A 27850-nucleotide genomic window follows, 5' to 3' on the forward strand; every position below is an offset into this window, starting at 1 on the left:
TTTAGGTGACTGTTTTCTTTGTATTTTGAGATCAAATGAAATATTTTTACTGTTAGTAAGAAACACTGAAGCAAGTAAGTCTTCCATGTACATATTATTAGATCTTAACAACATGTTTACTGGAGCAGAGAATATCTAAGAAAGATGGGGGAAGTGTTTAGGCAGATCGTTTTAGTATCAGATCGGAGTTAATGGTGAGATGCTGTGCTAGTAAGGTGCTTTTCTTTCTGGTTGAATTTGAGTCTGATGTAGCAATACCAACTTCCTTCTTTAGAATCAAGTCTTAAGACACGAAGGGATGGTGTTAATTTTGTTATTATCTGGCGAAGAGGATCTGAATCATTTCTTTTAAACTTTATTTTGTTTTTTCTTTTATTTTTTTTAAACTTTTACGTGACTCACTTCTGAGAACCAATGTTAGACCTGGAGTTTTTGACACCCAGATCTGGAGTTTCCCGTCTACTCTCTGCTCCCGTTTTTTCTGTTTTTGTTTAAAAGATATTTAGAAAAGAGGATCTGTATCCACTTCCGATAAGCAATGTTATGATTGTTATGACTGGGGTCACATTTTACAGATACCGAAATCTAGAATCCTCCCCAGTTCTCGTTCTGCTTCCTGTTTTTCTGTCCCTTTGTTCTTTAGATTATTTCCATTCGTCTCTGCTTGTAGTTTCTCTGGTTTGAAAGTGTTTTTTTTTTTTTTTTTTTTTTAAGACAAATACTATATGATTCTATTTATACGAGGTACCTGGTGTAGTCAAATTCAGAGACAGAAAATAGAATAGTGGTTGCCAGGGGCTGGGGTGGGCAATGAGTTGTTTAATGGCTACAGGGTTTTAGTTTTGCAAGATGAAAAGAGTTCTGGAGATTGGTTGCAGCACAATGTACCTGATACTACTAAATTGTACACTGAAAAATAATTTTAAGATGGTAAATTTTACGTGATGTGCATTTTACCACAATTTTTAAAAGGCTTTTTTTTTTGTTTTTCCTCCAAACAGGACAGATGCTTCCAAAGAAATTGTTTGGTCTCCTGAGCTTTAGGCTCAAGTAGCTGACTTTTGCTTCTCTAAAACATTTTTTTTTAATTTTGTTTTTTTATTGAAGTATAGTTGATTTACAATATTAGTTTGAGTTATACAGCAAAGCGATTCAGTTATACATATAATACACACACATATATATTTTCCATTGTATGTATCTAAAACTTTCTTGCTTACCTTGGCCAACTCTGTTAAACTATGTGCATGCTTTAATCTTTAAATTCAGTCATTTGTTATCCAATGCTCTGCCTTCTTTTGATTTTTCCTTAGACTGCCTTTGGGACACATTGCTAAATAGGTGATAATTCCCTTTACTGTGTAGCTCTTTATGTTAGCTTTTGTGGTCTGCCTGCATTGTTTTGGCAGTAGTGGTGTGTGACTGCTCTTATACTGAGGGTGCCATCGCTCCAAGGGGTACAAGGTGTTTTATAAATTTTAAATCCTTCAGCTGGGAGTCATTCTCATTATGCCCTTCCTTCTAACGTAGGTAAAAAATGCACCACCTATTCAGTGTGTCAGTCATCTTGCCTCACCCCTCCCCAAAGCTATGAAACCAAAGAAGTTTCAACACTAATGGTTAAATGACATGCAAATATTGGAGGTGGGAGGAAGTACCCCTTTCTTTTCCTCCCTTTTAAAATGATGAAACGTAATCTTTCCACTTTCATAAAGGCTGGCATTTGGCTTCAAAGGCTTAAAAAAAGGCACAACAGCTCAGTGAAAGAAATTTGATGAAACTCAGAAATTTCAGCTGTTAGACAGAAAGAGCTTTAAGTAGAAAGACAGACAAAAGACAAAATGTCACAGTATTTTAGCCTCTGAATGGTGCCTGGGGCTTATGCAGTTCTTCTTTCCTTGTTATCTGAGTTGTAGCAGTTTGAGTTTGGAAGCTTTATGGGATGTTTGGATCATTTTGGGTCTCAATTGAGGAAGCTTGTGATGACTGAGGTATTCTGTCTTCTTATTTTTTAGCTTTCTTCTAGATACAGTTTTTAGTGCTGACATCTAGCTCTTTGTTTTTAAAATTTAGCTTAAAGAGTAAGTTATCCTGAGATGCTTTTCTGATATTATTATTATTTTTTTAATTGAAATACCATCAGTTACAATGTGTCAATTTCTGGTGTACAGCACAATGTCCCAGTCATGCATATACGTATATTTGTTTTCATATTTTTAAATTAAAGGTTATTACAGATATTGAACACATTTCTCGGTGCTAGACAGGAGAAAGTTTTTAAAAAATCTATTTTTATATATATAGTGGCTAACATTTGTAAATCGCAAATTCCCAAATTCTGATATTATTCTTTTAGTCTGTTATTCTATACTTGGGAGATGACGGATAAGAAGGGCATTTAATGAATAAAATGGCCATTACGGCCTCAAATTTTTTGCCTAATGAGGCAGTGTGTAAATAATACAGACATAAATGAATAGGATTTCCTTCCAATGTTATATAGTATATAAGGATATGCTTAAAATTTCCTTAAATGCATTTTTATGCTTTCTTTTAATGTATCCATGTGCCTTTTCTTTCCAATGGTGAATCTCTCAAACAGACGAAATCTTGATTCAGTGATTTGCAAACTGGCCAGAAGGCTGGTGTTCAGTGGATTAAAGGATTGTAATCACATAGATAAAGACAGTTCTGTTCTTGCCTGAAGTGTTAGAATTCTTTAATAACCATTAGTCCCCATTGTTCTGAGACACCCCTGAATTTAATACTCACTCTCTTTATTTGAAATAACGATTTCCCAAAGATCACAGATTCGTTCTCGGCATTCCTTTCATTTGTAAAATGAAAGCTTCAAGAAACTGGTGAGGATCCAGTGAAACACAGTGTTCAGGAATTCTGGCTTCAGTGCCTGACATCCAATAGTTGTTCCACATATGATTGTTTAAAAGCAATAGACTGAACCCAGATGTCTGGGCTTCCAGTTCAATACTCTGCCCTCAGTTTTATGTAGTTTTGAATACTTTGTGATCAACAATTTTTTTTAACCTGTAAAGAATCATGTCAACTACACTTCATTATAGAATATGACTTTTGTACAGAATGGTTTGCAAATAGTAACCATCAACGTTTTTGTGAGATAGATTTGTGAGTATTGGAAACAATTTCAGATGGATCGACTGTATGTGTTTAGATTAGGAGGAAACCCTTATACCGAAAGGTACATGCTATCCCTGATGAATCTTTAGAGTTGAGAATGGAATGAACACAGGGCTTCTACCTTCTGTTCACGCCAGAGAATATTCTGAGTCTCTCAAATAAAAGCACCAGATCAGCATAGCTAAGGAAAGTAAGTGGGCACCGAGTGTCTGTTGAGTGTTGGCAGAAATTATTGTGGCAGACAGTATGGAAAAAGGAAAAACTCCAGTCTGATGTGTGCACGGCTTCTGTGACGTGTAAGTTATTGTAGAGAGACAATAAATGTCGATTGAATAAATAAAAAACAGCGCGGCTTGACTTGCTTCATAAACACCTTGATCATTTTTGTTCTTTACTGTGCATTCTGCCTTCTAAACCTTTATTTCTCCACCTCTGGGTTTGTGATTCTGTGTGTGTGTGTGTGTGTGTGTGTTGGAAGGGTTGTTGATGGGGGGAGGTATTGTTTGAGAAGGGGGCAGGGAAGAACATGCCAGAATCCAGGGCCTCCCCTGTAGAGAATCATTGTTTAAGTCAGTGTCTGATGGTGGCCGCTGGGGCCCAGGGTCCACTACTTGGAAGAATTTAAAAAAGATCTTGCAATAATATGTGTCCTAAGAGGCCTCTTCTGGTGGATCTGACACCATCCCTCAATCAATTTCAGCCTGGTTGTATTGTCAGACACAAAGACGTTATGTTACAAACACCTACAAAAATAGAACAGAAATCCCCCCATGCAGTGACTGTTCCTCTTCCTTCATGCCTTCCTCTCCCTTCCTGACTTCTTTCCCCGTCACCCTTTTCCATCCTTCTTTCAATAGTTTCAGTTAACACGTCTGCCCACAGGCTTCCTCTTCTCCACCCTTATCTGTTCGGTCATGCCCCTTTGCCAAATTTTGTTCAGAGAGAAAATGACTTAGCTTCGTACTTGTCGTGTTTGAATGCTCTAGAATCCCTTCCCACAGCTCAGTCTTCTAATGAAGGTCATTGAGTGAGTTTATGGGGAGTTAAGAGAAGGGGCATGTGACTGTGTAGGGTTGGAGGCACTTCTGTCCTCCAGGGTCGAGAGTTCATACAAATTGAAGTAAGCACAGAGTGTACAGACTATTTTTGCTTAAAAAGGTCCTTTGGGACCTCTCTTCCTACCAGACAGGCAATAGTCTCTATTCAGAGAACCCACAGGCATATATAACCCAGAGGGTAACCTGAACAGCAAGGCCCAGCCTCCTGTGTCTCTCTTACCATTGCTAAGTCAATCCACTGGACATTGTCCCCTCTGCTCTTTGAGTCTGACCCCCAGTTTCCTTTGTGTGGTCTCCTGATCACAGAGAAGCTGCAAACCTTTGGTCAGGGAGTCCTAGTGGTAAATTAATAGTTTCATAAGAAAGGAATAGGATATTTTTCTCTTGTAGGCTCAGGGGAAACCTTCACCTGTTCATGTCCTCTGTCCTTATCCACCAGGCCTGTGACACAACTTTATACATATGATTCTTAAATTCCAGCACTTAGATGTCTGTAGATGAGGCCACAGTTTCCTGATCTGTACAATTATTAGGTTGGACTCTGTAATTTTCAAGTTGCCTTCAAGCTCTGATATTTAGCAGTTTGGTTATTAAGTACATTACTTCTCAGTCAGATTTAGGACGTGATTTACATTACACTTAGGAGGGGTGACCTTCACTAGCGTGCAGGCTGCGAAAGTTTAGCCCTGGTACTTAAGAACTGGGTAGAGAGTCCTGCTTGTTTGGTAGAAATGGAGCCAAATTAAAGGTTAGAAGTCGGAGGGCCTCCTTCACTGGCCTGTGTGTGTCCACCCCAAGGGAAAGCCTGGTAGAGGTAGCTGACGGAAAAAGAGGTGCTTACCTAGGATTTCTTCCAAGGCAGAATTCCACCCGAGTTACAAACAAGTGCTCACGGTAGCCTGTTTCTTATGCCCTGCTTTGTCTTGGCCTTATCTGGTCTGGCTTCTGTCTTTCCTACAGGCCCCTGAACCCTTCTTGTCCTCAAGCTTGAACAAGCACACACAAAAAGTAAAACAGGCCCCCTTCACAATTCTCCTGGGAATCAGCTGACCACAGTGAGATGCTTTTCCTGTAAGACCTCCGTGGTCCTTTCTCCTTGTTTGCCCAACTTCCCCTCCAAAGATACTGCTTGTCTCTGCCTGCCTCGTCTTTTACCCTGTAAAAGAAAATCTGTTTTCTGTGTGATTTTGACATGCTTGCAGATTTCTGAGCTCAGAGAAATCTCCCTCTTGCGACAATCGTCTTTCTCATGAAAGTCTCTCCTTATCCAAGTCCAGCTTTTTGTTTTTAAATTGAAGTACTGTCAGTTACAATGTGTCAATTTCTGATGTACAGCACACTGTCCCTGCCATGCATATAATTACGTATATTCTTGGCTTTGTTTTTATTTGACACAATTAGAATTCAATAATAGAAAGACAACCAGAACAACCTTAATTGGTAAATTAAGATGCATTCTCCTAAACAACTCTTGGATCAAAGGAAATCAAACCCAGTATTACAAACCAACTAGAAAAGTAGTGAGAAGAAGAAAACTTCGTACCTGGACTTTTGGGTTCTAGCTAAAATTGCAGAGGGAAATTTCTAGCCTCTAATGGCTACTTTATTAAAGAAGAGAGACTAACGATGAAGAAACTTGGTATAATTAAAAAAAAAAAGAACAACAAAAGAAAGCAGATGGAAAATAAATTAATAAAGATGAAAGCTGAAATTGTTGATGGAAGATAATAAATACGTACAGACACTCAAAAACTGTTCTTTAAAGAGACCATTAAAATAGACAACCTCTTTGTGAGCCTGGTTAAGGAAAAGAGAGAGAGATTCAAAACAGACAAGATTAGAAATGGGAAAGGAGACCTGTGGGTCCAGGAAAGGTTAAAATAATTATAAAAGAGAATCACATACAAGTTCATGGGACACACTCGGAGACAGTTCTAGTACTTAGCCCATAAGTGATCTCTATGCTCATCAGACCAGTCCCACCAAGGCTCACCCCAGGCACAGGGACAGGGGCAGGCTCAGGTAGACAGTCTACCTGCACGGGCCCCGGGGCATGCTGCGAGAGCGGAGGCACAGGGCTGACCCCAGGAGAGCGGGGCTGTTGAGAAACCATTGCAGAGCTGTGGGCTTGGATGGGAAGGGCTCACAGGATAAGACAAGTCTGAAAACAGAGGTTGTAGATCTGGGCCATGCTTGGGAGGGTCGGCTGTGGGCTTAGGACCTAGGAGACCACCCTATATGGTTACTGTTGTGTGGAGGAAGCCCGTGGGAATGCTGGCTAAGAAGCTAGATCTTTCCAGGAAGGAAGAAAAGGAACAAGATTCGTCTCTGATGTGGGGCTTGACTAGATAAGCAAAGAACAGGTCCCAGTAGGCGACTGTTCTCCAATGCTTGTGCCCTGAAGGGAGACAGAGAAACCAGGTGTCTGGAAGCCTGGCATCCTTCCCGCAGTGGTGCTCAACAGCAAGTCCAGGGTCTACCATTGCCCTTCTGGGTGCGGAGTGGACACAAGCATTTCTAAAAAGGGCTAATGGATGAAGTTTGTGTCCTAACCTGTGACCTCTTCATTGTTGATGCCTGGGTATTTCTAGAAGCACTTTGACATGATTAGTCCTGGAGCCAAGGACCCAAACCATGCCCTGTTCTCTTCTTTCTGTGTATCCACAAGTTCACCACCATTCAAGCTTTGCCTCCTCTAGAACGCTTGTCTTGCCCCATCCACCAACTCCTAATTTACCAGCTTCCCCTTCTCCCCACACACTTCTTTCTTAATTTTTCTAAAAGTTTCTACCACGTGACTTACCACTTGGCTACTCTTTTATTTTTCCTTAAAAATTAAAAAAAAGGATCATATTCATTGTAAAAACACTTAAACCTTCATATGGTTTTTCTTTGACAATTTAAAAATTTCACACGCAGTACATACTTACTTCCGAAAAATTAGAAAATGCATATAAAATGTAGCAGGAATAAACATTAGCCATATTTCCACTACCCAAGAATAGTCACTGTTTACACTTATATGTATATTATTTCAAATTTTTAATAAGCATGTCTGTAATTTGTATATAATTACTTTTCTTTCAAAAGTAGATACTACTGTATGTATTGTCTTGAAACTTTTCATTTCTCAGTTGACGATTTTGTTTTGTGTGTGTGTTTTTAGCTTTTTTAACATTTTTTATTGATTTATAATCATTTTACAATGTTGTGTCAAATTCGAGTGTAGAGCACAATTTTGCAGTTATACGTGAACATATATACATTCATTGTCACATTTTTTTCTCTGTGAGCGACCATAAGATCTTGTGTCTATTTCCCTGTACTATACAGTATAATCTTGTTTATCTATTCTACAATTTTGAAATCCCGTCTATCCCTTCCCACCCTCTGCCCCCTTGGCAACCACAAGTTTGTATTCTATGTCTATGGGTCTGTTTCTGTTTTGTATTTATGCTTGTTTGTTTGTTTGTTTGTTTTTTTAGATTCCACATATGAGCGATCTCATATGGTATTTTTCTTTGTCTTTCTGGCTTACTTTGCTTAGAATGACATTCTCCAGGAGCATCCATGTTGCTGCAAATAGTGTTATGTTGTCGGTTTTTATGGCTGAGTAGTATTCCATTGTATAAATATACCACATCTTCTTTATCCAGTCATCTGTTGATGGACATTTAGGCTGTTTCCACGTCTTGGCTATTGTAAATAATGCTGCTATGAACATTGGGGTGCAGGTGCCATCCTGAAGTAGGGTTCCTTCTGGGTATATGCCCAAGAGCAGGATTTCTGGGTTATATGGTAAGTCTATTCCTAGTCTTTTGAGGAATCTCCATACTGTTTTCCACAGTGGCTGCACCAAACTGCATTCCCTCTCAGTTGATGACTGACATCTTTTCAGGTCAATACAGGAACTTGAATATTCTTAATGGCTGCATGACACTCCTCGGGTGGGCTTTGATGGGTGTTTCCTAACAGTCTGTTGATTCTTCATTGTTGGTTATTTTATTTTGCCTAACTTTTCACTATGATAAAACACTGCTGGGAGGAACGGGCAGATCACAAATAGCGGATTATTTTAGAATGAATTCTTAGAAATGGAGCTGCTGGCTCTAAGGATATATTCTTTTCTTAAAAGCTTTTGATACCTATTGTTAAACTGTTCTCATGAAGGTTTTGCCAATTTACATTCCATCCATCCAGGCATTAGTGCCTTTTCCCTACACCCCTGCTAAAATGGGTGTTACCATTAAACAAATTGAATCCTCTTTTGATGTCTTTCTTTGATTACTAGAGACATTGGGCATCTGGCGCTTTTTAATGTTTGTTGGCCATTCATATTTTATGAATTGCTTATGTGTATCAAGTACCCATTTCTGGTTCCTGTGGTTATCTCTTATTTATAGATCTGTTCATGAATTTATATATTGGAGACATCAGTCCTTGAACGGACATAAATAAGAATTAGAGTAAAAACTCCTGGTACCATGTGGCAGTGCTGAAAATTGAGACATAAAGTGATTGGCTATTGGCTCCCATTCTGCGCCCAACTCCCTAAGAAGATGGCTAAAGCTCATATCTTCTGGGGTGAGGAAGGGAGATATAGCAGGTGGACAGGAAGGGCTGGGTGGCAGTGGTCAGGGGAGGGGAATTTTGGGAATGGGGACGTTGAGGATGAGTCAGGCCAACTAAACAGGCTGGGGATTCCTAGCACTGCTGCTTTCAGCTGGTCCCAGAATCCTCTGTTGATTTTAGACAGAGAAGACAGCTGCCAGCAGGTGGCGCCAAGATGCAGAGAGGACAAGATGGAAATTGCAGAGTCCAAATCTGGAGTCCCTTGGCTGGCCAGCTGCCCTGATGCCCCTTAGTGCTGGGATGCATTTATATCATCTTTTATAAAGGTTTAAAATGTTTTTCTTTGATACTTGCTTCTTACTGCATATTATTTTCTTGATACAGATCTTTCTTTTCATGCTTTTTACTTTTTTCTTTAAATTTTTTATTGAGTAATAGTCATTTTACAATGTTGTGTCAAATTCTAGTGTACAGCACAATTTTTCAGTTATATGTGAACATATATATATTCATTGTCACTTTTTTTTCGCTGTAAGATATCACAAGATCTTGTATATATTTCCCTGTGCTATACAGTATAATCTTGTTTATCTATTTTGCATTTTAAAATCCCAGTCTGTCCCTTCCCACCCCCCACCCCCTTGGCAACCACAAGTTTGTATTCTATGTCTATGAGTCTGTTTCTGTTTTTATATATATAAATATATATATAAATATATATATAAATATATATATATATATATATATATATATATATATATATATATATATATATATATATTTTTAGATTCCTCATATGAGCGATCTGATATGGTATTTTTCTTTCTCTTTCTGGCTTACTTCACTTAGAATGACATTCTCCAGGAATATCCATGTATCTGCAAGTGGCGTTATGTTGTCGGTTTTTGTGGCTGAATAGTATTCCATTGTATAAATATACCACTTCTTCTTCACCCAGTCATCTGTTAATGGACATTTAGGTTGTTTCCATGTCTTGGGTATTGTAAATAGTGCTGTTATGAACATTGGGGTGCAGGTGTCATCCTGAAGTAGGATTCCTTCTGGATATATGCCCAGGAGTGGGATTCCTGGGTCCTATGGTAAGTCTATTCCTAGTCTTTTGAGGAATCTCCAATACTGTTTTCCACAGTGGCTTTCCTTGCTTCCCTCTCCCACTCTTAATGATTTAGATGTCTTCTTTTACAATTTTGTGTTTATTCTTTTTGTAATTCATGGCAGTTATCTCCTTTCCAGTTATGAGTTTCTCATTTCTGTAGCATCCTGCTTCTTTTCTATTTAGAGTAGACCTGTGAATATTTCTTTTAGCATGGGTTTAGTGTTGCTAAACTCTTTCAGATTTTGCTTGTCTGTGAAGTTCTTTATCTTTCCTTCTATTCTAAAGGATAGCCTTGCTGGATAGAGTATCCTAGGCTGTATCTTTTTTTCATTCAGGACTTTGAATATATCTTGCCACTCCCTTCTGGCCTGTAGTGTTTGTGTAGAGATATCAGCTGAGAGCCTTATGGGGGTTCCCTTGTAACTCACTCTTTGTTTTTCTCTTGCTGCCTTTAGGATCATTTCTTTATCCTTGACTCTGGCCATCTTGATTATGATATGTCTTGTGTGCGTCTGCTTGGGTTCTTCCTGTTTGGGACCCTCTGAGCCTCCTGTACTTGGATATCTGATTCCTTTAGGTTTGGGAAGTTTTCAGTCATGATTTCTTCAAATATCTTTTCAGTCCCCTTTGTTCTTTCTTCCCCTCCTGGAACCCCTATTATGCATAGATTGGCATGCTTTATATTATCCCATAGGTCCCTTACATTGTTTTCAGTTTGCTTTTCTCTCAGCTGTTCTGATTAGGTGCTTTCTGTTGTCCTATCTTCATGGTCACTTTTTCGTTCCTCTGCATTATCTAGCCTGCTTTGTACAGCCTTTAGGTCAGCTCTCATCTCAGCAAATGGGTTTACTAATTCAATTTGGTTCTTCTTTATAGCTTCTATTTCATTTTTGACATATTTTATATCTCTAAACACTATTTCTTTTAGTTCCTTCAGTACTTTGATCAATCCTTTTTTGAAATCTTGATCTAGTAGGCCATCAATGTCTATTTCCTTGATTGTGCTTTCAGGGGATTTCTCTTGATCTTTTAATTGGGAGTGGTTCCTCTGCTTCTTCATCTTGCTTGTATCTCTCTGGTGCTGTGGCTTAAGGAGTATCAGTTATCTACTTCTCCTGGAGACGTGTGCTCTTAATGATTTTATCGGGAGGTCTTTGTGTCTTCACCCTGTTTCACATACTCAACTTGCTGTTTGCAGAGGCCCTCCGTTGGCGCCCTTGTCTGTGCTGCTCCCAGTGGCTGTCGGCTAGCAGATCGTGCCCCCTCCCAACACTGGGTCAGGTGCTGAGCTCTTACCCTGGTGGGTGGGCAGGTCACTCCCCGTCCCGATGCCGCAGTCAGCTGCTGGGCTCGGGCGAGGCAGGTGGGCTGATCGCGTCCCCTCCCAGCACCGTGGTCAGGTGTTGCATTCCTGCCAGGTGGGTGGGGGGCCACCCGCCCTCTCCCAGCGCCGGTTGCTCCAATCTCAGGGACCAGGGCAGAAAGATCCTATCTGCCTTGGGCTGTAAACAAGTCTCAGTCCTGCCTAGGAGGTTGTGGAGCCCCCGGGTGTGGATTCAAGTCTCGGCCCTGCCCCCGGCCTGGGCGCTGCGCACAGGAAGAGATGGCGGCCTGTGGCTGCACCCCGCCTCTCTTCTCATGAGAAGCGCCAGCAATGGTGGTGCGGTCAGAGGAGACAAAGGCTATGGCGCCCCTCCCCCCAGGGCACACCAGCCGCTGTTGCTTTGCCTTTTTCGCAATTTATGTGGGACTGAGGTTGTCCTGCTCCGTATCCCCTCTGAGCCACCGCGCGCAGCACCCTGCGGTCCCCTGGGGCTGCCTCAGTGCAGCTGCCCCAGTCCTCTGCCCTCTGGGGCCGCCTGCCCCGGCCCCAGCTGCCGGCTCGCATCTCGGGCTGGGTGTCGCGGGGACCCTTTGTGACCGTTTAACTCAGTTCTGTCAGTCAAGGGGTGCTCAGGGCAGATCTGAGCCTCAGAGGCTCCCCCTCCATCCCGCTGGCGTCTCCGTTGGAGAGGGGAGCCCCAGCGAACGAGTGCCAGTCCTCCTTTGCCACTCCCTCCTCGCGGGATTGGTCCCGCACTATTTTGCTTTTTCTTCTTTCTTTTTTCCTTTTCTCCTACCAGATTTTTGGCATCTTTGTCTTTCGAAGAGGGTGATGTTCTGCCGGAGTTCGGCAGGTGCTCTGGATGGCTGAGAGGGTCCATAGATGTGAGTTTTGGTGTATTTGTGGGAGAGGGTGAGCTACAAGCGTCCTTCTACTCTGCCATCTTGCTTCTCTGGTTTTTTTTTTATTTTAAATATCCTCCCCCATCCCTCAAATATATACTCTGTCTCTTTTTAAAAAAAATTTGGAGTCTTTGAAGGTTTACTTTCTTATGTTTATGTAATCTCTGTGGGGTTTATTTGGTGCATGACATGAGGTGGATATTTAACACTCTCCCCACTCCCGCTCCTTGGTTAACTAATGATTCCAGCAGCCTTTATTGAATAATCAACTTTCCCGCAACTGATTTGACAATAGTATTCTTATATATAGGTGTGTCTTTTTCTGAGCTGTTGATTTCTGTGTCAGTGACACATTGTTGTAGTTGTTGGAACCTCGTACTGTTTTCTTAAATCTTGTTCCCTGGAAACAGACTCCAAGATGGAGAAATGGGTACAGAGGTTTATCAAGGAGTCTCTCCTGGGAGATACACCTGTAAGGAAGTGAGGGAGGCAGCACAGGGCAGAGGGAGAGGCCAACTACCATGCTGGGTTATTTTTTTTTAATTTATTTTTTTAATTGAAGTATACTTGATTTGCAATGTTGTGTTAATTTCTGGTGTACAGCATAGTGATTCAGTTATAAATATATATATTCTTTTTCATTATAGGCTATCACATGGTATTAAATATCATTCCATGTGGTATACAGTAGGACTTTTTTGTTCATCTGTTTTATATATAGTAGTGTATATCTGCAAGTCCTGAATTCCCAATATATCCCTCCCCACTCCCCCCCCCCCCCCGGTAACCATAAGTTTGTTTTTGATGTCAGTGAATCTGTTTCTGTTTTGTAAATAAGTTCATTTGTGTCATTTTTAAAGATTCCACATATAAGTGATATCTGTGGTATTTTTCTTTCTGACTTACTTCGTATGGCGATCTCCTGGTCCATCCATGTTGCTGCAAAAGGCATTATTGTATTCTTCTTTATGGCTGAGTAGTATTCCATTGAATATGTTGTAAAGGGATAGGAATGATATGTGACATATGGCAACTATGAAATGTGTTAAACAGAAAATTTTATAAACTCTTGGAATACAACTCCCTTTTGAACCAAAAACTGCTTTGTTTTTAATGACAAATTGAGGTAGTCAGTAACCATTATGTCCTTGCTCATCTAAAAATAGGTGTGGAATTTTGAACTAGTGGCAGTTACCTAAAAAAACAGAAAGGAAGACTATATGTATGTTGCAATGCATTATTTTTTACTTTAAAAACTTCACCGAACTATTGCCTATAAAAAAGAGATTGAGGAGTGTAGGCTTCTTTCTTGACTCATCAATTCTTCAATTACTGGATAATAGTTACTGTAATCTCCGGCTTGACCAAATCTGTCCTTTATGATTTTTGAATCAGCACCTTGTTTATACTGTATTCTGGTAACTGAGGTTTCAGACAGTATGTTTTTCACCTGGGAAAAGCCCGCTGTTGTGGATGCCAACATTACCTCATGACACTGCCTTGTGTCAAGTGTGTTTATCACCATGGAAACCTGTGCTTATAACAGCACCTTTATCTCTAATCTGCATCAAGTCATTTTTCAAAAGTTTGTTCTAATGATTCATCAGATTCAAGACATTTTTACCCCTTGAAATAAGATCATTTTCTTGTCTCATCTCTTCTGCTAGTCATGCTTACATTTCTGCATCACTGTTTTTCCTTCTTTTTTTTGGCTGGGAGGGAGGTAATTAGGTTTATTTATTTACTTATTTAAATGGAGGTATTGCGGATTGAACCCAGGCCCTTGCGCATGCTAAGCACATGGTCTACCACTGAGCTGTGCTCTCCCACTGAGCTATGCTCCCCACCCCTGGCATTTCTCTACCACTTTTGCAGGCTTCAACCCTGTCAGTGTACGTATTAGTGTTTAATAAAATAATTCTTATTAATAATTATTAGAGTTGTGAGAGGCAGTCAGGAAATTTTACAGAGAAGGAAACTGAAGCTCAAATGTTATGTTTTCTTTTATGTAATACAAGTCGTTGGTGTAAGAATCAGAGTTAGAACCTGGGTCTCTTGACTCTGTCCAACACTCATTTCATTATATCAAAGTAGACGCAGTGGTGATACATTCTCCTCCTTGTCATCACCCTCACTGAGGGTGTCCCTGCTCACCCATTTCCTGGAAGAGGTCCTAGCCTGGAAGGTGTCACACCTCAAGAGATGAAGTTTATCAGTGAAGAGCCTGGATCTTCTAGTTTTTAGCATCCCTTACACATGAAATTCAGTGTTTCCTCCTTAAATTTTGTCTCTTTGGAGCAATTTAAAAACTATCACTGGGTAGTTTATATTTTGTAATAATTTCTTTCTTTGGAAAGGAAGAACTTCTTGGAGTGTGTGTGTGTGTGAGTGTGTGAGACAGGCAGGTATGGTAAAGCAGGTTTTAAAATAAAAAAATTTAATTCTTTTTAATGAGGAATATTTTCTTATCATTTACCCCAATTTCAGCAACTTTGCTTTCAGTTGCTCCATGTGAAACACATTTGGTGAAAGTTATAATTAAGCAAAACTTCCCATGAAATCTACCAATTTTCCTATGAATCTCTGACAATCACAATGGATTCATTAACCTAGAAGCATTCAGTCTTTGTTTTAGTGAATTCTTTTTTAATTTTCTAAATTTTAATTTTGTAATTTATTTTATTATTTTATTATTTTAAACTCTTCTTAATGAAGGGAATATAACTTCTGTTCAGTTGGCATTGATCAGTGGCATAAAATTAAACATTTTAGGTCCATGTTGAATTAAATAAGTTTATATCTTTTAGTTTCTATGTCTGCCCACATGTTTTAAAAACATTTTACATAAAATCACTTTTTTGGGGGAAATAAATTTCCAGGGGTTAAATTTTTTGAAGTTATTGTTGAATTCATAGAGTGGTACCTTGGATGGGAAGGACATTGGACTGGTGGTTTGCAGCCCTGAGTCCAAGTTCTGTACTGTCACTTAATTGCTTTGAGACCAAGGAAGTGACAAGTAACACCTCTGAGCCTGGATCTTGATCTGTAAATGGTCATCACGCTTTTTATCTTTCACGGTTTGTGATGATCAAATTTTTGTGTATCTGTGTATTTAAATTCTAAGTGATCTATAAACATAAAGTATAATCACTATTCAATTAATTGTTATGCTAGTGTTTGTTTTCTTGAGTTCAATCTCTACGCTTTAGAAATAATCAATATTGAAGGTGGGGAGGTAAGGTGGAGTGAGTTTTACGTCTGGAGGATGAATTTTTATGTCAGACTTAAGGAAGTACTCATTTGTATTTTCTTTCTTCTTGTACTTCTAAGCCTAGAAACTTAATTGTAGCAATGGGTTGAAAAGTAGTATTTTCTGATCTGCTTGAAATAGATCTATCTGTATTGATTGAATCTCCCACTTTTGCTTTAATTACCTGGAAGATGGTTTCAATGAATGTGAATTTTTCTTAAGCTTGCCTTGGTTCAGTTATTTTTCACATACAGACAAATCTATCCCTCCTACACAGTCAAAGCTTCCAAACAGGATGAAATCCCTCTGATCCTGAGCGGAGATTCAGATACACCCAGGGGTAACTTTTGATCTTCTGTTTTATGTAGGGGCTGAGGGGCCTTCTGTGAAAGATGTCAAGTCTTCTCTGTGATTGGGTTTCGGATCTATGCATGTGCAGATGGGCAGGGACCTGGCAGATGCTGACTGTTGAGGAAGGACTCTAAGAAAGAAGTCACTTTAAAGAAAGATGCACTTCATCATGAGCTACACTTGACTGTGGAGCCTGTATGTCCAAGGGGTTGTGAGGGTCTTGAGTGTGGAGGGCTCATCCATCTGGGCAGTTCAAGGGTTAGAGCTGTAGGGGACGAGTGTGCTGCTGTGGAACTCTGTACTGTCTTAGGGCTCTGCTGTGAGCTCCCTTGTAAAGTGAAGGGTTAACCCAGAAGGACTGGGATGCACAGACCCTGCACACTCCAAAGAAAGGTCTGGTCCTACCCCAGCTCCTGAGAGATAACCTCTAAGCCTTGAAACATCCTGTCTCATAAACGTATCTTTGTGGATGCAGAAGGTTTATGCTAATGATGTGATTTATGGTGAGTCCTTGACCTACAGTGTGTCAGTTTGACCTCTGAAGGGACTGGAGGTTGAGTAGGGTGAACCACATGGGTGCTCCTTGCCTGCATGACCAACCCCCAGAAGAGGCCCCGGATCCCAAGGTTTGGGTGAGCTTCCCTTACTGGCAATACTACATACATGTCACGCATCATTTCTGGGAGAAATAAGGCTGTTTGAATCATTACACTTTAAGAGGACAGCTGGGAGCATATGCCTGGCGTCTCCTATGCGCCTTTTGCCTCTGCCGATTTTAGTCTGTATCCTTTCCCTGTAATAAACCATAACCGTGAGTCCAACAGCTTTTCCGAGTTCTGCAAGTCCTGCTGACGAACTATCGAACCCCGAGGATGGTCTCCAGGGCCACAAACACACTTATGCAGAACAGAGCTCAGAGGAGAGAGGGAAGAGTGTTTCCTTTCTCACATTAAGATAACTTCCAAGTTGTTGTAGCATCATGAGACTTAAGAGTTTCAATGGCCCCAGTGCAGAGCATTAAATTATAGTGCAAAAGGCTAGTTGCCAGAGGTTCTGGATATAGTTTTATAGGTGGGAATTAAAGAATTAGGGAAATTAATGTATAAATGTTCAGAAGAATGCACTGATAGCTATATACTTTTAGTTACATGTCAAAGTTACTAAATCTTGTAGCTAATTTTAAAATTACAGCCATGTTCTCTCAATATTGTGTATAAATATACCCCTTTTCACATCAAGCCGGGAAAAGGCCCTGATGAACCAAGGCAGTCACTTTCCTCTTCCCTCTCTGGATGGCTTTCCTGCCTCAGACACTAGTTCACACACATTAACCTTCTTGCCAGGTTGTACCTCGCACCCGAGCAGGATCATCTTGGCTTTGCTGGGCGCCGTGTTGCTGCAGGCAGAAGCATCACAAAGAATAGGATCAGGAGCCGTGCCGTCTCTCTTCTCTTTGTAGATTTGCCATTTTGGCAACACATTCCCCGGAATGAGCTCACTTTTCTCCTGAATGCTTCTGTTTTAGTTGGGTGATTTATTCAGTGCATTGCCTGAGCCTTATCCTAAAGCGGGGAGAATTATCATTCAGTTTTAAAAGGATTGATAGGATGAGCTCTCTCATTCTGAGCACCAGGGATGACTCTGAATCAACCTTTGGGATCTTAGTTCCCTTTGGGGGAATTTGGCATGGATTCGAGAACTTCTAAGCTCTCCGATGTCTGTAAAGTTCTCTGATTTCATGAACTGAATTTTTACATTTTAATTCCTTCATCATGTAGCTACATTTACTTTTTTAGTTTAATTTTTTCTTCCACTTTTATTAAGCTATAATTGACATACAGCACTGTATAAGTTTAAGGTGTGCAGCATAATGATTTGACTTACATACATCGTGAAATAATTAGCACAATAAGTTTAGTGAACATCCATCATCTCATACAGATGCAGAATTTTTAAAATATATATATATTTTTAACACTATGTTTTTTTGTTTTTGTTTTTAGTTTTCTTTGGGGGGGAGGTAATTAGGTTTATTTTTATTTAATTATTATTATTTATTCAATGGAGGTACTGGGGATTGAACCCAGGACCTCATGCATGCTAAGCATGTGCTCTACCACTTGAGTTATATCCTTCCCAGAGATAAAGAATTGTAAAAATAGATTTTTTTTTATGATGAGAGTTCTTAGGTTTTACTGTCTTAACTTTCACGTATAACATAGAGCAGTGTTAATTATATTTATCATGTTGTACATTACTATCTAGCTTTGTTAAGTAAAACCAAACAATTTTTCAATGCAATTGTGTTTATAAACCTACAAGAATATTAGAATTTCTGTTGCTCCACTTCCTCTTCTACACTTGATGCTGTGAGACTTTTTGATACTCGTTAAGTTGGAGAGTGGGAAATGGAAGCTCTTTGTAGTTTTAATTTGCATTTCCCTGATTACTAATGTGGTTGAATATTTTTGTATATTTACAGAATGTATAAATTTCCTTTTCAATGAGAAGCTTGTTCAAATTTTTATGTCATTTTTATAGTGCTGTCTTACTTTATCCTCATGTCTCTCAATCTTCTAATATATTTGATCATGTGTATAAATATTTTATATATATATATACACTAATCCATTTCTGTGCTGAATTCTGGATAATTTCTTCAGAATACAATTTTCTCATTTCTTGTGCATTGTGTCTAATCTACTACTGAATCTAAATATGAGATTTTATATTTCATTGTATTACACTATTTAGAAGTTGCCGTTTGTTTCTTTTTCAGATCTGCTTAGTCATTCTATTCAGATTTTTGGATTCTGCTCATTTTCAAGGTTGTTTTTTATTTCTTTAAATATATTCATCCTATTTTTTATATTCTCTGTTTTATAATTGTCTCTATTGGTTCTTGCTCATTGCACCTTGTTTCCCTGGGTTAATTTTTGATCACAGACAACTGATTTTCCTTAGAATTTTATTTATGTGAGAATCCTTTGAGGCCTGGGATGATGGTGGGTTTATCTACAGAAAGTTTGTATTTGCTTCCATTAGGGCACCTGGGAGGGTACCTAGTGGGTATAAGAATTCTTTTAGACTGAATTCTCAGCTTAAAGTTATTTTGGAACAGCCAGATAATGTGAATTTTGGCTACAAAACTGCCTGAAATTTGGTTTGTAACTATATATTCTTAAGGGTAATTTCCCCCTCTTCCCTAGTGCCAAATGGGGAGACAGGAAACTTTCTTTGCAGTCCTGCCATGAGGTGAGTTTATTTCTCGGTCATGCTTACACCGAATGCATGGCCCTCTGCGGCTCACACCGACAAGGGAGGGTCTCTGTTGATACTTCTCTCCTTAGGCAAGTGTTCTGCTTTATCTCTTGACTGTCATACTCTGTGGGGTCATAACAACTGAAGTCTAAGCTCACAGCTTCAGCAAATGTCAGAGTATGGCAGATTGGGGATTTTAGTGGAAGTATTTTTATTCCTTTTGAATTTACCTCATTTTGAATTATTGAGAGAGCCTGATGAAAATCTAGGAAGAAATCTGTTAATTATTTTTTAAGGTTTTCATACAAATCAAGAGCTGTTAGGTGTTCATACATCTGTACCACAATCATGAACATTTTAAAGATAAGACAATACTACCAGTGGTAACTTGCTAAAGGAAGGTTTATTGACTACAAAGAATTGACAACATTTTCTGTAGGCTAATCAAATGAGTCATCAAATTTGTATGTAATGTTTTTCCAGATGAATGGGAAGATACCACTGTTGGTTACCTAGATAGAGATTATATTTCAGTTAACAGAAAGACAACAAACAGGACAGACATTTTTCTTAGACTCGCTCATTTTTCCGGACAGATACGTAATGCCTCCTCTTCTCAGAGAGTGTTTGGCACATACTCTCTCTCGTGTATCAAATTAATTGCTTTGAGATTTCTCTTCCAGGGAGTGGAGCCTGGTGGTAAGTATTTTGCTGCGTTGGTCTACCTCCTCAAGAACTTTCTTAACCACAATGGCTTTGACTGGATCTAAAAGTTAAATTTTAAAAGATTTTAAGGGAGTTAAAACAAGATGAATAGAATCACAATAGCAAAAATGTGGAAGCAACCCTAATGTCCCTTAATAGATGAATGGATAAACAAAACACGGTCTATTCATACAGTGGAATATTATTCAACCTTAAAAGGAAGGAAATTCTGATACATATGAGAGCATGGATGAGTCTTGAGGACATTATGCTAAGTGAAACAGTTGATCACAAAAAGAGAAATATATGATTCCACTTATAAAAGGTACCTAGAGTAGTCAAATTTATAGCAAGAGAAAGTGGAATGGTGGTTGCTAGCAGTTAGGAGAAGCAGAAAATGGGGAACAAAGAAACTATTGGTTTCTTTGTTTTTTAAAAAATTTTAAGCTTTATTTTGGTTGTTGTTTATTTATTTTGAATGGAGGTATTGGGGCTTGAACCCAGGACCTCGTGCATGCTAAGCATGTGCTCTACCACTGAGCTACACCTTTATGGGGAACTATTGTTTAATAGACTTAGGGTTTCAGTTTTGCAAGATGAAAAGATTTCTAAAGATGGATGGTTTTGATGGTTGCACAATAATATAAATGCATTTAATGCCACTGAATTGTACAGTTAAAACGGTTAAGATAGTAAATTTTATGTTCTGTGTATTTTACCACAGAAAAGCAGAAAAAATAAATAAGAAGTTACTTCAACTAAAGGAATAATAGGATTTTTATATAGGATGGACGATGCAGGAAGCACAAATACTTAAACTTGTTTTTCAGGAATTTTGATTTCTTGGTTAGCTAAAAACATGGTGTCATAGCACTTTGTTTAAAATTAGCACACATCACTAAAGTTAGACACCTAGCACACACTGATATCTACTACAAAGCTTTATTATATCTGTTCTTACTAAGCTCTGGGAATGTGAAAACAGTCAAGCTGTGCATTGAAGATGAAGTCGTATAACTTAAAACCAGAATTCCATTTTAATTACCTTTGATTTGGTTTCCCACATTTCCAGGTCCATAATCTTTAGACTTGTAACCTCCAGACTTGCAAGCCCTGTGGACACATTGTTGAAAACATCACAAAAGAGAGTCATTTAGAGAGAACCCTTCAACTCTAGATCCACTCTGCCATTTTTCTTTAGCTTGTTTGGTGAGAACAGTTTCAGTGGGTGACACAGTTGAAACTACTCTGCTTTAGCATCAAGAGCTGGTCTTTTTAATTTTCTCACCTTAAATACAGGGCTTGGGGCACTTTGATTTTGTAAGATGGGGCTAATTTGTGTTTGGGCAGTAGTGTATTATGTTTACTATTTAGCATTCATGATAATAAACGTGGTCATTTCAATTTATGTTCACTCTTCCACTGATCTAAGTTTCAAGTAGATTTCAGTATATTGCATCTTCCCTGTAAAGTAGTGCACCTACCCATCATCTCCACCGATAAGGAGACAGTAGGTCTCAATTTCTTTTTCCAGGTGGACCTTGATGTCGAGGAGCTGCTCGTACTCCAGTTTCTGGCCCTCGGTCTCGGTTCTGACCTGGTGCAGCTGCTCCTCCAAGGCCCCGATCTGTGCCTGGATCTGGGCCAGCTGCGCGCAGTAGTTGGCCTCAGTCTCAGTCAAGGAGCACTCCAGGGAGTGTTTCTGCCGGGAAACAGTAAAGAAGCTGAGACGGATATACAGATAGGCAGAAATTTGCTTTCACAGATGACTTTCTCCTCTTGTTAACTCTGCCTTTAATTGTTTCAAATTTCACATTGACCCATAGTTAAAAAGATTCTATGACACTCATAAATAATCAGCAAATTTTTCTTTTTGGTAGAACGGACCTAAAGACATCAGTGATACTGTTTTAGCTGTTATATAAAATCCTATTCTTTTCTTATGTTCTAAGTCAATTACATGAAAATACATACGGATATATTCCCAATGTGGTTAAGGACTTTAACTTCAACTGGCACACATTTAAAATGAATGTAGGAGCTTAATTTCTGACATATACAAACAGCTCATACAGCTCAATATCAAAAAAACAAACAACCCAATCAAAAATTGGGCAGAAGATCTAAATAGACATTTCTCCAAAGAAGGCATAACAGATGGCCAACAGGCACATGAAAAAATGCTCAACATCGCTAATTACTAGAAAAGTGCAAATCAAAACTACAGTGAGGCTCCCACCAGTCAGAATGGCCATCATCAAAAAGTCTACAAATAATAAATGCTGGCGAGGGTGTGGAGAAAAGGGAACCCTCCTGCACTGTTGGTGGGAATGTAAATTGGTGGAGCCACTATGGAGAACAATATGGAGGTCACTTCAAAAACTAAATATAGAGTTACCATATGACCTAGCAATCCCACTCCTGGGCATATACTTGGAGAAAACTCTAAGTAGAAAAGATACATGCACCCCAATGTTCACAGCAGCACTATTACAATAGCCACGACATGGAAGCAACCTAAATGTCCATCAACCTAAATATCCAGATGACCGCATAAAGAAGATGTGGTATATGTATAATAGGTTACTCAGCCATAAAAAAGATGAAATAATGCCATTTGCAGCAACATGGATGGATTTAGAGATTATCATACTAAGTGAAGTAAGTCAGTCAGAGAAAGACAAATATCATTTATATGTGGAATCTAAAAAAATGAGACAAATGAACTTATTTATAAAACAGAAACAGACTCAAAGATACAGAAAATAAATTTATGGTTACCAAAGGGGAAACAGGTGGGGGTAGGAGGAGGATAAATTAGAAGCTTGGGATTAACAGATACACACTACTTTATGTAATATAGATAAATAAAAAGGACCTACTGTAGAGCACAGGGAACTATATTTAATATTTTGTAATAACCTATAATGGAAAAGAATCTGAAAAAGAATATATATATTCTGAATATATATGAATATGTATATATGTGTGTTTGTGTGTGTGTATAGATATCTATATATCTATATATCTGAATCACTTTGCTGTGCACCAGAAACTAACACATTGTAAATCAACTGTACTTGAATATTTTTAAAAAGAAAAAAAAATCATAACCTAGAAGATGATAAGAAATCGTCCTTTGCGTACCGTGGCTAAGAGAGACTGAAGTTCGATTTCCAGCGTTTGGAGATTGCGCTTCATCTCGGTGAGCTCATTTCGGGCAGAGGTGGTGGCTCCAACATCCTCGGAGATCTGCTGTTGCAGCGGAGCGCTCTGAAAAGGTGTAAGGGAGGGAACAGATCTTAATTTTGTGAGTATCACTTAAACGCGGAGGGAGTCTTTTCCAGACAAGACTCACCTTTTCGTTGAACCAGGCCTCCGCATCCCTGCGGTTCTGCTCGGCCAGGCCTTCGTACTGGGCCCGCATGTTGTTCAGCAGAACTGTGAGGTCCACGCCGGGCGCCGCGTTCATCTCCACGTTCACGTTGCCTCCGGCCGCGCACTGCAGAACTTGCATTTCCTAGGGGCAGAAAAAGTGTTCAGCTCAGCAACGCAGGGATGTCATAGAAAGTCTAGAGGCTAAGCTTTGGTAGGGTTCTTAGAGTTCATCTGAGTCCCACCTCCCAGACTGTGCAATGACCTCTACATTTTGTATTTCCTGTCTTGTGAAGTAGCTTGCTTCTATTCTTAAGGGTTTTAATTGCTAGAAAGCTGTTCCTAATGGTGAACTTAATTCCTGCTCCTAGGACTCCAATTCATCGGTTAGTTCTTCTGCACAGAAAAAAGTATTCCTTCCTTTTCCAAATGAAAGTCCTTAAGATATTTAAAATGAGGTATCCAGGTCTGTTATTCTGTTTATTTGTGGCTGAAATGTCTCCACCTCAGTGGACTGGTCTTCATTTCACTTACAGACCAGCTTAGATGTGTTCTCCACTCAGCTCTGTCCTGACCGCAGACACTATGAACATGGTCCAAGGGCAGAGTCTGAGCATTCTGAACAATTAAAATAGTTATAAATAAATATTTGTTTATATATATATTTAATTATAATTATAAGCATATTTATTTGTTTACAATTAATAAAGGAAGAACACTATCCTCTAAATAATCCTAGCTGTTTATTAAGCTGTCAAGCTTACACAGGGACGTTATAGTTTCATGATGGACCTGGGTGTCAGACAGATCTCTGTGTGAACTCTGGTTCTGCCCTAGAGTGGTTAGGTGAACTTGGGAAAATGCTTAACTTTTTTAAGTCTCAATTTGCAGATAAGAAAATAAGAATAAAAAAAATCCTTCTCTGGGTTGGTGAAGGATGTGCAGGAACTCTTAGTAATAAGACTTAGCAATACTACCTGGTGTGTAAATGCTAAATAAATGCTGCTGATTATGCTAATTATCATCATCATAGAAATTGGAGTCAGTTTTGCAGCCAAAGTCTATATCGTATTCCATCTGAGATGTGGGCTGTTGGGATGTACTGAGTCAGTTGGATGGTGGAGGGCAGACCTCACTGCTAAGACAGTGCATAATGAAACAACAGGGATCAGCTTATGTGTCTGCTGCAGGAATCCACATCCCTGCCCATGTCCCCGGCCTTGCACCAAGCACTCCCTCCCACCCCCGGTAATTCTAACATTTTTTCCTCCCTGGTGGTCCCTATACCTTCTATTTCTTCAGATGGGGTTTTTACTTCTGAGGATCTAGTGAAGATGTCCTCAGTTCAAGCAGAAAAAGAAAAAGATTTTTTAAAAAAGCCATGTGGGTTTGCTTGGAAGTGAGTCATTTAAAAAATCAATTGTATTTAATTCATCAAAAAGTTGTTGAGTAACTCCCATGGCCTGTAACCCATATTTGAACCCATATATCCATATAAATGTTGTTCTTCAAGAAAGTATCTTTACAAGATAGCCTCATGACTAATCAAGGGGCATTCTTAGCTTGATTTCCTGCTTAGAGCATTGGGCTTGACTAGAGAATTTTTTTTTTTTGTCTGTTTAACAATATCAAATTCATTCTCAAAGAATATTTTCTCAGGAAATAGTGGTTCTGAAGCAACCCCCCAAATGTGTCTGGAGTAGTGGCTGTATGATCAGATTTAAGAGTCTAACTCCCAACAGTGACTACTTTGGACATATACTATTTCTTTGGAAGTGTAAATTTTGATATAACAATTTAATTTCAGTCTCATTATTTTTATAGCCATGTCTATTAGAATATATATATACTTAATGTGTGTATGAAGTAAATGTTTAAGTGTTTTAAATCTGCCACTGTCTTATAGAAATTTAGATCTAGTTTTCTTAAGATGTCCTTAAAGCATATTTATTTTATCTTAATTAGAAGTGATCTCTTAAGTGTGTTATTTTAACTTAGCTATAATTACCTTGCTCAAACACAGTTCTTGTAATCCTGATTAGTGTGGAAAACAAGATTCTTCTGCCCCCCCCCCCCCCCAGGACATTTGATGAGAGATCAAGATTGAATCTGTACAAATACTTCACCACTTCTACAGACAACTCAGGACTCATGCCTGTCTGACGGTGGGTCTTTAGTACCAATTTCTTATTTATGAAGTCAAGTCCATTATCCCCTGTCAGATGGACAGAGGGATGGCAACATGGAGACAGTCAGCCCTTACCTCTTTATGGTTCTTTTTGAGGTAAGTCAACTCTTCACTCAGGGTTTCATACTGAATCTCCAGGTCTGTTCTGCACAGGGTAATTTCATCCAGAACTCGGCGCAAGCCATTGACATCACTTTCCACGCTCTGGTGAAGAGCCAGCTCATTTTCATACCTTAAAGAGTGTTAAAGATTTTCCAGTTGGTCACATGGTTGGAGAAATAGTCACTGATCAATGAGCAGATGCTAGAATTCTAGAATTTTTGAGTGACAGATTTAGCCACAAGAGACATTTTCAGAGCTTATTGTATCATAATAATTATTTTATTTTGAGGTAATTCTTTGGCAGAAAAAGAGCTCGGGTACTGGGCACTACTTTTGTAGTGGTTCATGCTTTATATTTAATAGCCAAAGTATAAAAAAGTAGTAACATCCTGTTTCTTTTAATTCCGAATGTTTTATAGTGTTGGAATAAGAGTGGGTCATATTTAATGAGGGATCAAGAAATAAATTCAGTAGAATGCTTTCCATTGACCTCCATGAATTCTTTCTACTCTGGGCACTACTTACTTGAGTCTGAAATCATCAGCGGTCAGCCTGGCATTATCGATCTGCAGAACAGCGTTAGCATTGCTGGTGGTGGAAGCGATGATCTAGAAATGGGGAGTTTGACTTTTTAGAGGCAACTTATCACAACCAAAACAAAACAAAACAAAAAGTATTTTTACATTAGGAAGTAGAAAGAATCAAAATCAATAGTTACTAGATAAGTGACATTTTTTTCATGACCAGTGAATCTTCTTAGTGCTTATTTCCAATGCTAAATTGAAATTCCCTTTAAGAAATCACAAGTAAAAGTGATCAATGTTTTTCGAATTCAGTGAAGAAAGGAAAAGAACATTTAGAAATAAACGTACAGAGAAAAGATGGTGAAGGGTAATTTCTTACCTGGTTTTTAAGATCGTCGATGATGGGGAAATATCGACTATAGTCGTGATCAAGACCGCGGCAAGAACCGGGTCCGTATTTCTCATACCAGCCCTTGATCTTCTGCTCCAGGTCGGTGTTGGCCTCCTCCAGGGCGCGCACGTTGTCCAGGTAGGACGCCAGGCGGTCATTGAGGTTCTGCATGGTCACCTTCTCATTGCCAGAAAGGAGACCCCCCTCACTCACAGTAAAGCCAGCACAGGGATTGCCCCCCACTGCATTTCCTCCCGAGGAGCTGCCCCCGAAGGCACACGAGAAACCACTTCCAATTCCAGGCGCGCCGCAAGCATTTCCAGCCCCAAAGCCGGCTCCCCCACTGGAGAGCCTGAGTGATCCTGCCGTGGCACGGGGACCGGCCCTCCTGGATCCGCTGGAAAGTCGGAGAGACATGGTATCTGGGCGAGCGAGTCGCAGAGCTGTCTCTGAAAGCCGGGGTGGAGTGACTTCCCATCCCCACTCTCCTGGTCCCCCTTTTATAGACAATTCTCAAGTGTGTTCCGGATGAAATTCTGCCTACATAGAGTAAAACACAGCTTGCCAGCCTCAGCAAGTTAGCATAATTGGATGATTTTTCCTAATTAGTAGCTAACTTTGCTGGGCTCATTTCTGTAGGAGGGCAGTTGCCCTCAGGTTGGTGGTTATCTGAGAAATGGGTCTGGGTGGAGCAATTTCAGCTTCCTTATTATATTTTAAAATTGAGGGTGAGTCATCCCTTCCCTCGTTGGAAGATAAAACTCATCAGTCCACCACGCAATAAAAATCAGGCGTCATGGTTTTGGGCTATCCTGCCAGGGCAGATTTTGATGTCTCTGAGAACTTTTTCTGCTTCTATTTTTACAGTTCTTTCCGCATCAATAGAGAACAGAGCTATAATCATCATTATTTCCCCAACTTGGATCTTCGATCCCCAACCTTCCCCGCCCCCTCCCCCACTCTTGCCCCAGTTTCCGGTGGGAAGTTAAGTTCCATTTTGACTGACATGCATTATATTTTGTTGACACTTAACTTATGTCTGGGGATAGTTGTCTTCTCATATCCATTTTGGTAATTAGGAACACACCCCTAATTGCTGTTGTGGGTTGTGGGAGTTTGGAAGGACATTAACTCATTCCCTGACCCTGCAAAATTTGAAGCAAACCTGGAAGGAAATATTTCATCTGTTTTTATTCACTGTAGTTTAGCTGAGGTGAAAGTCATCCATCAACTGTTTACTGGGTGTGGGTTCCTAGATGTTTATTGAAAACTCTAAATATTGGGGAAATTTTGGGGAAATCTGGAAACTGGCTTACGGATGACATTTCCATGAATATTTATTACGTGAGGCTGTTGTGAACATATGGATTCACCCATTCATTTTTTAACAAATATTTATTAAAAACCTACTATATGCCAGTCACTGTTATGACACTTGTGATAAGTAGAATTATAACATTATTTGTCCTGTTATGACTGGCTTATTTCATTAACATAATGCTTTCAAAGCTCATCAATGCAGTAGCATGTATCAGAATTTCCTTTCTTTTTAAGGCTGAATAATGTTCCATTGC

General features: G+C 39.4%; 1 protein-coding gene and 1 long non-coding RNA gene across 3 annotated transcripts in view; one reads left to right on the forward strand and one right to left on the reverse strand.

Annotated features, from left to right (window-relative positions):
* LOC116669187 overlaps nucleotides 1-27850 on the forward strand; it is an 82615-nt gene that overhangs the window by 41223 nt on the left and 13542 nt on the right. The gene's annotated exons all lie outside the window — the stretch shown is intronic.
* Nucleotides 19376-26816, reverse strand: LOC102514914 (keratin, type I cytoskeletal 25). The gene is made up of 8 exons (XM_006186255.3): nucleotides 26265-26816; nucleotides 25887-25969; nucleotides 25335-25491; nucleotides 23055-23216; nucleotides 22844-22969; nucleotides 21181-21398; nucleotides 20742-20809; nucleotides 19376-19757 (listed from the first exon to the last, which is right to left on the reverse strand). The coding sequence occupies exons 1-8, from the start codon at nucleotides 26691-26693 to the stop codon at nucleotides 19648-19650; spliced, it is 1353 nt and encodes a 450-aa protein (XP_006186317.1). The 5' UTR covers nucleotides 26694-26816; the 3' UTR covers nucleotides 19376-19647.

Source organism: Camelus ferus, chromosome 16 (assembly GCF_009834535.1).
Source record: "Camelus ferus isolate YT-003-E chromosome 16, BCGSAC_Cfer_1.0, whole genome shotgun sequence".
Lineage (NCBI taxonomy): Eukaryota > Metazoa > Chordata > Mammalia > Artiodactyla > Camelidae > Camelus > Camelus ferus.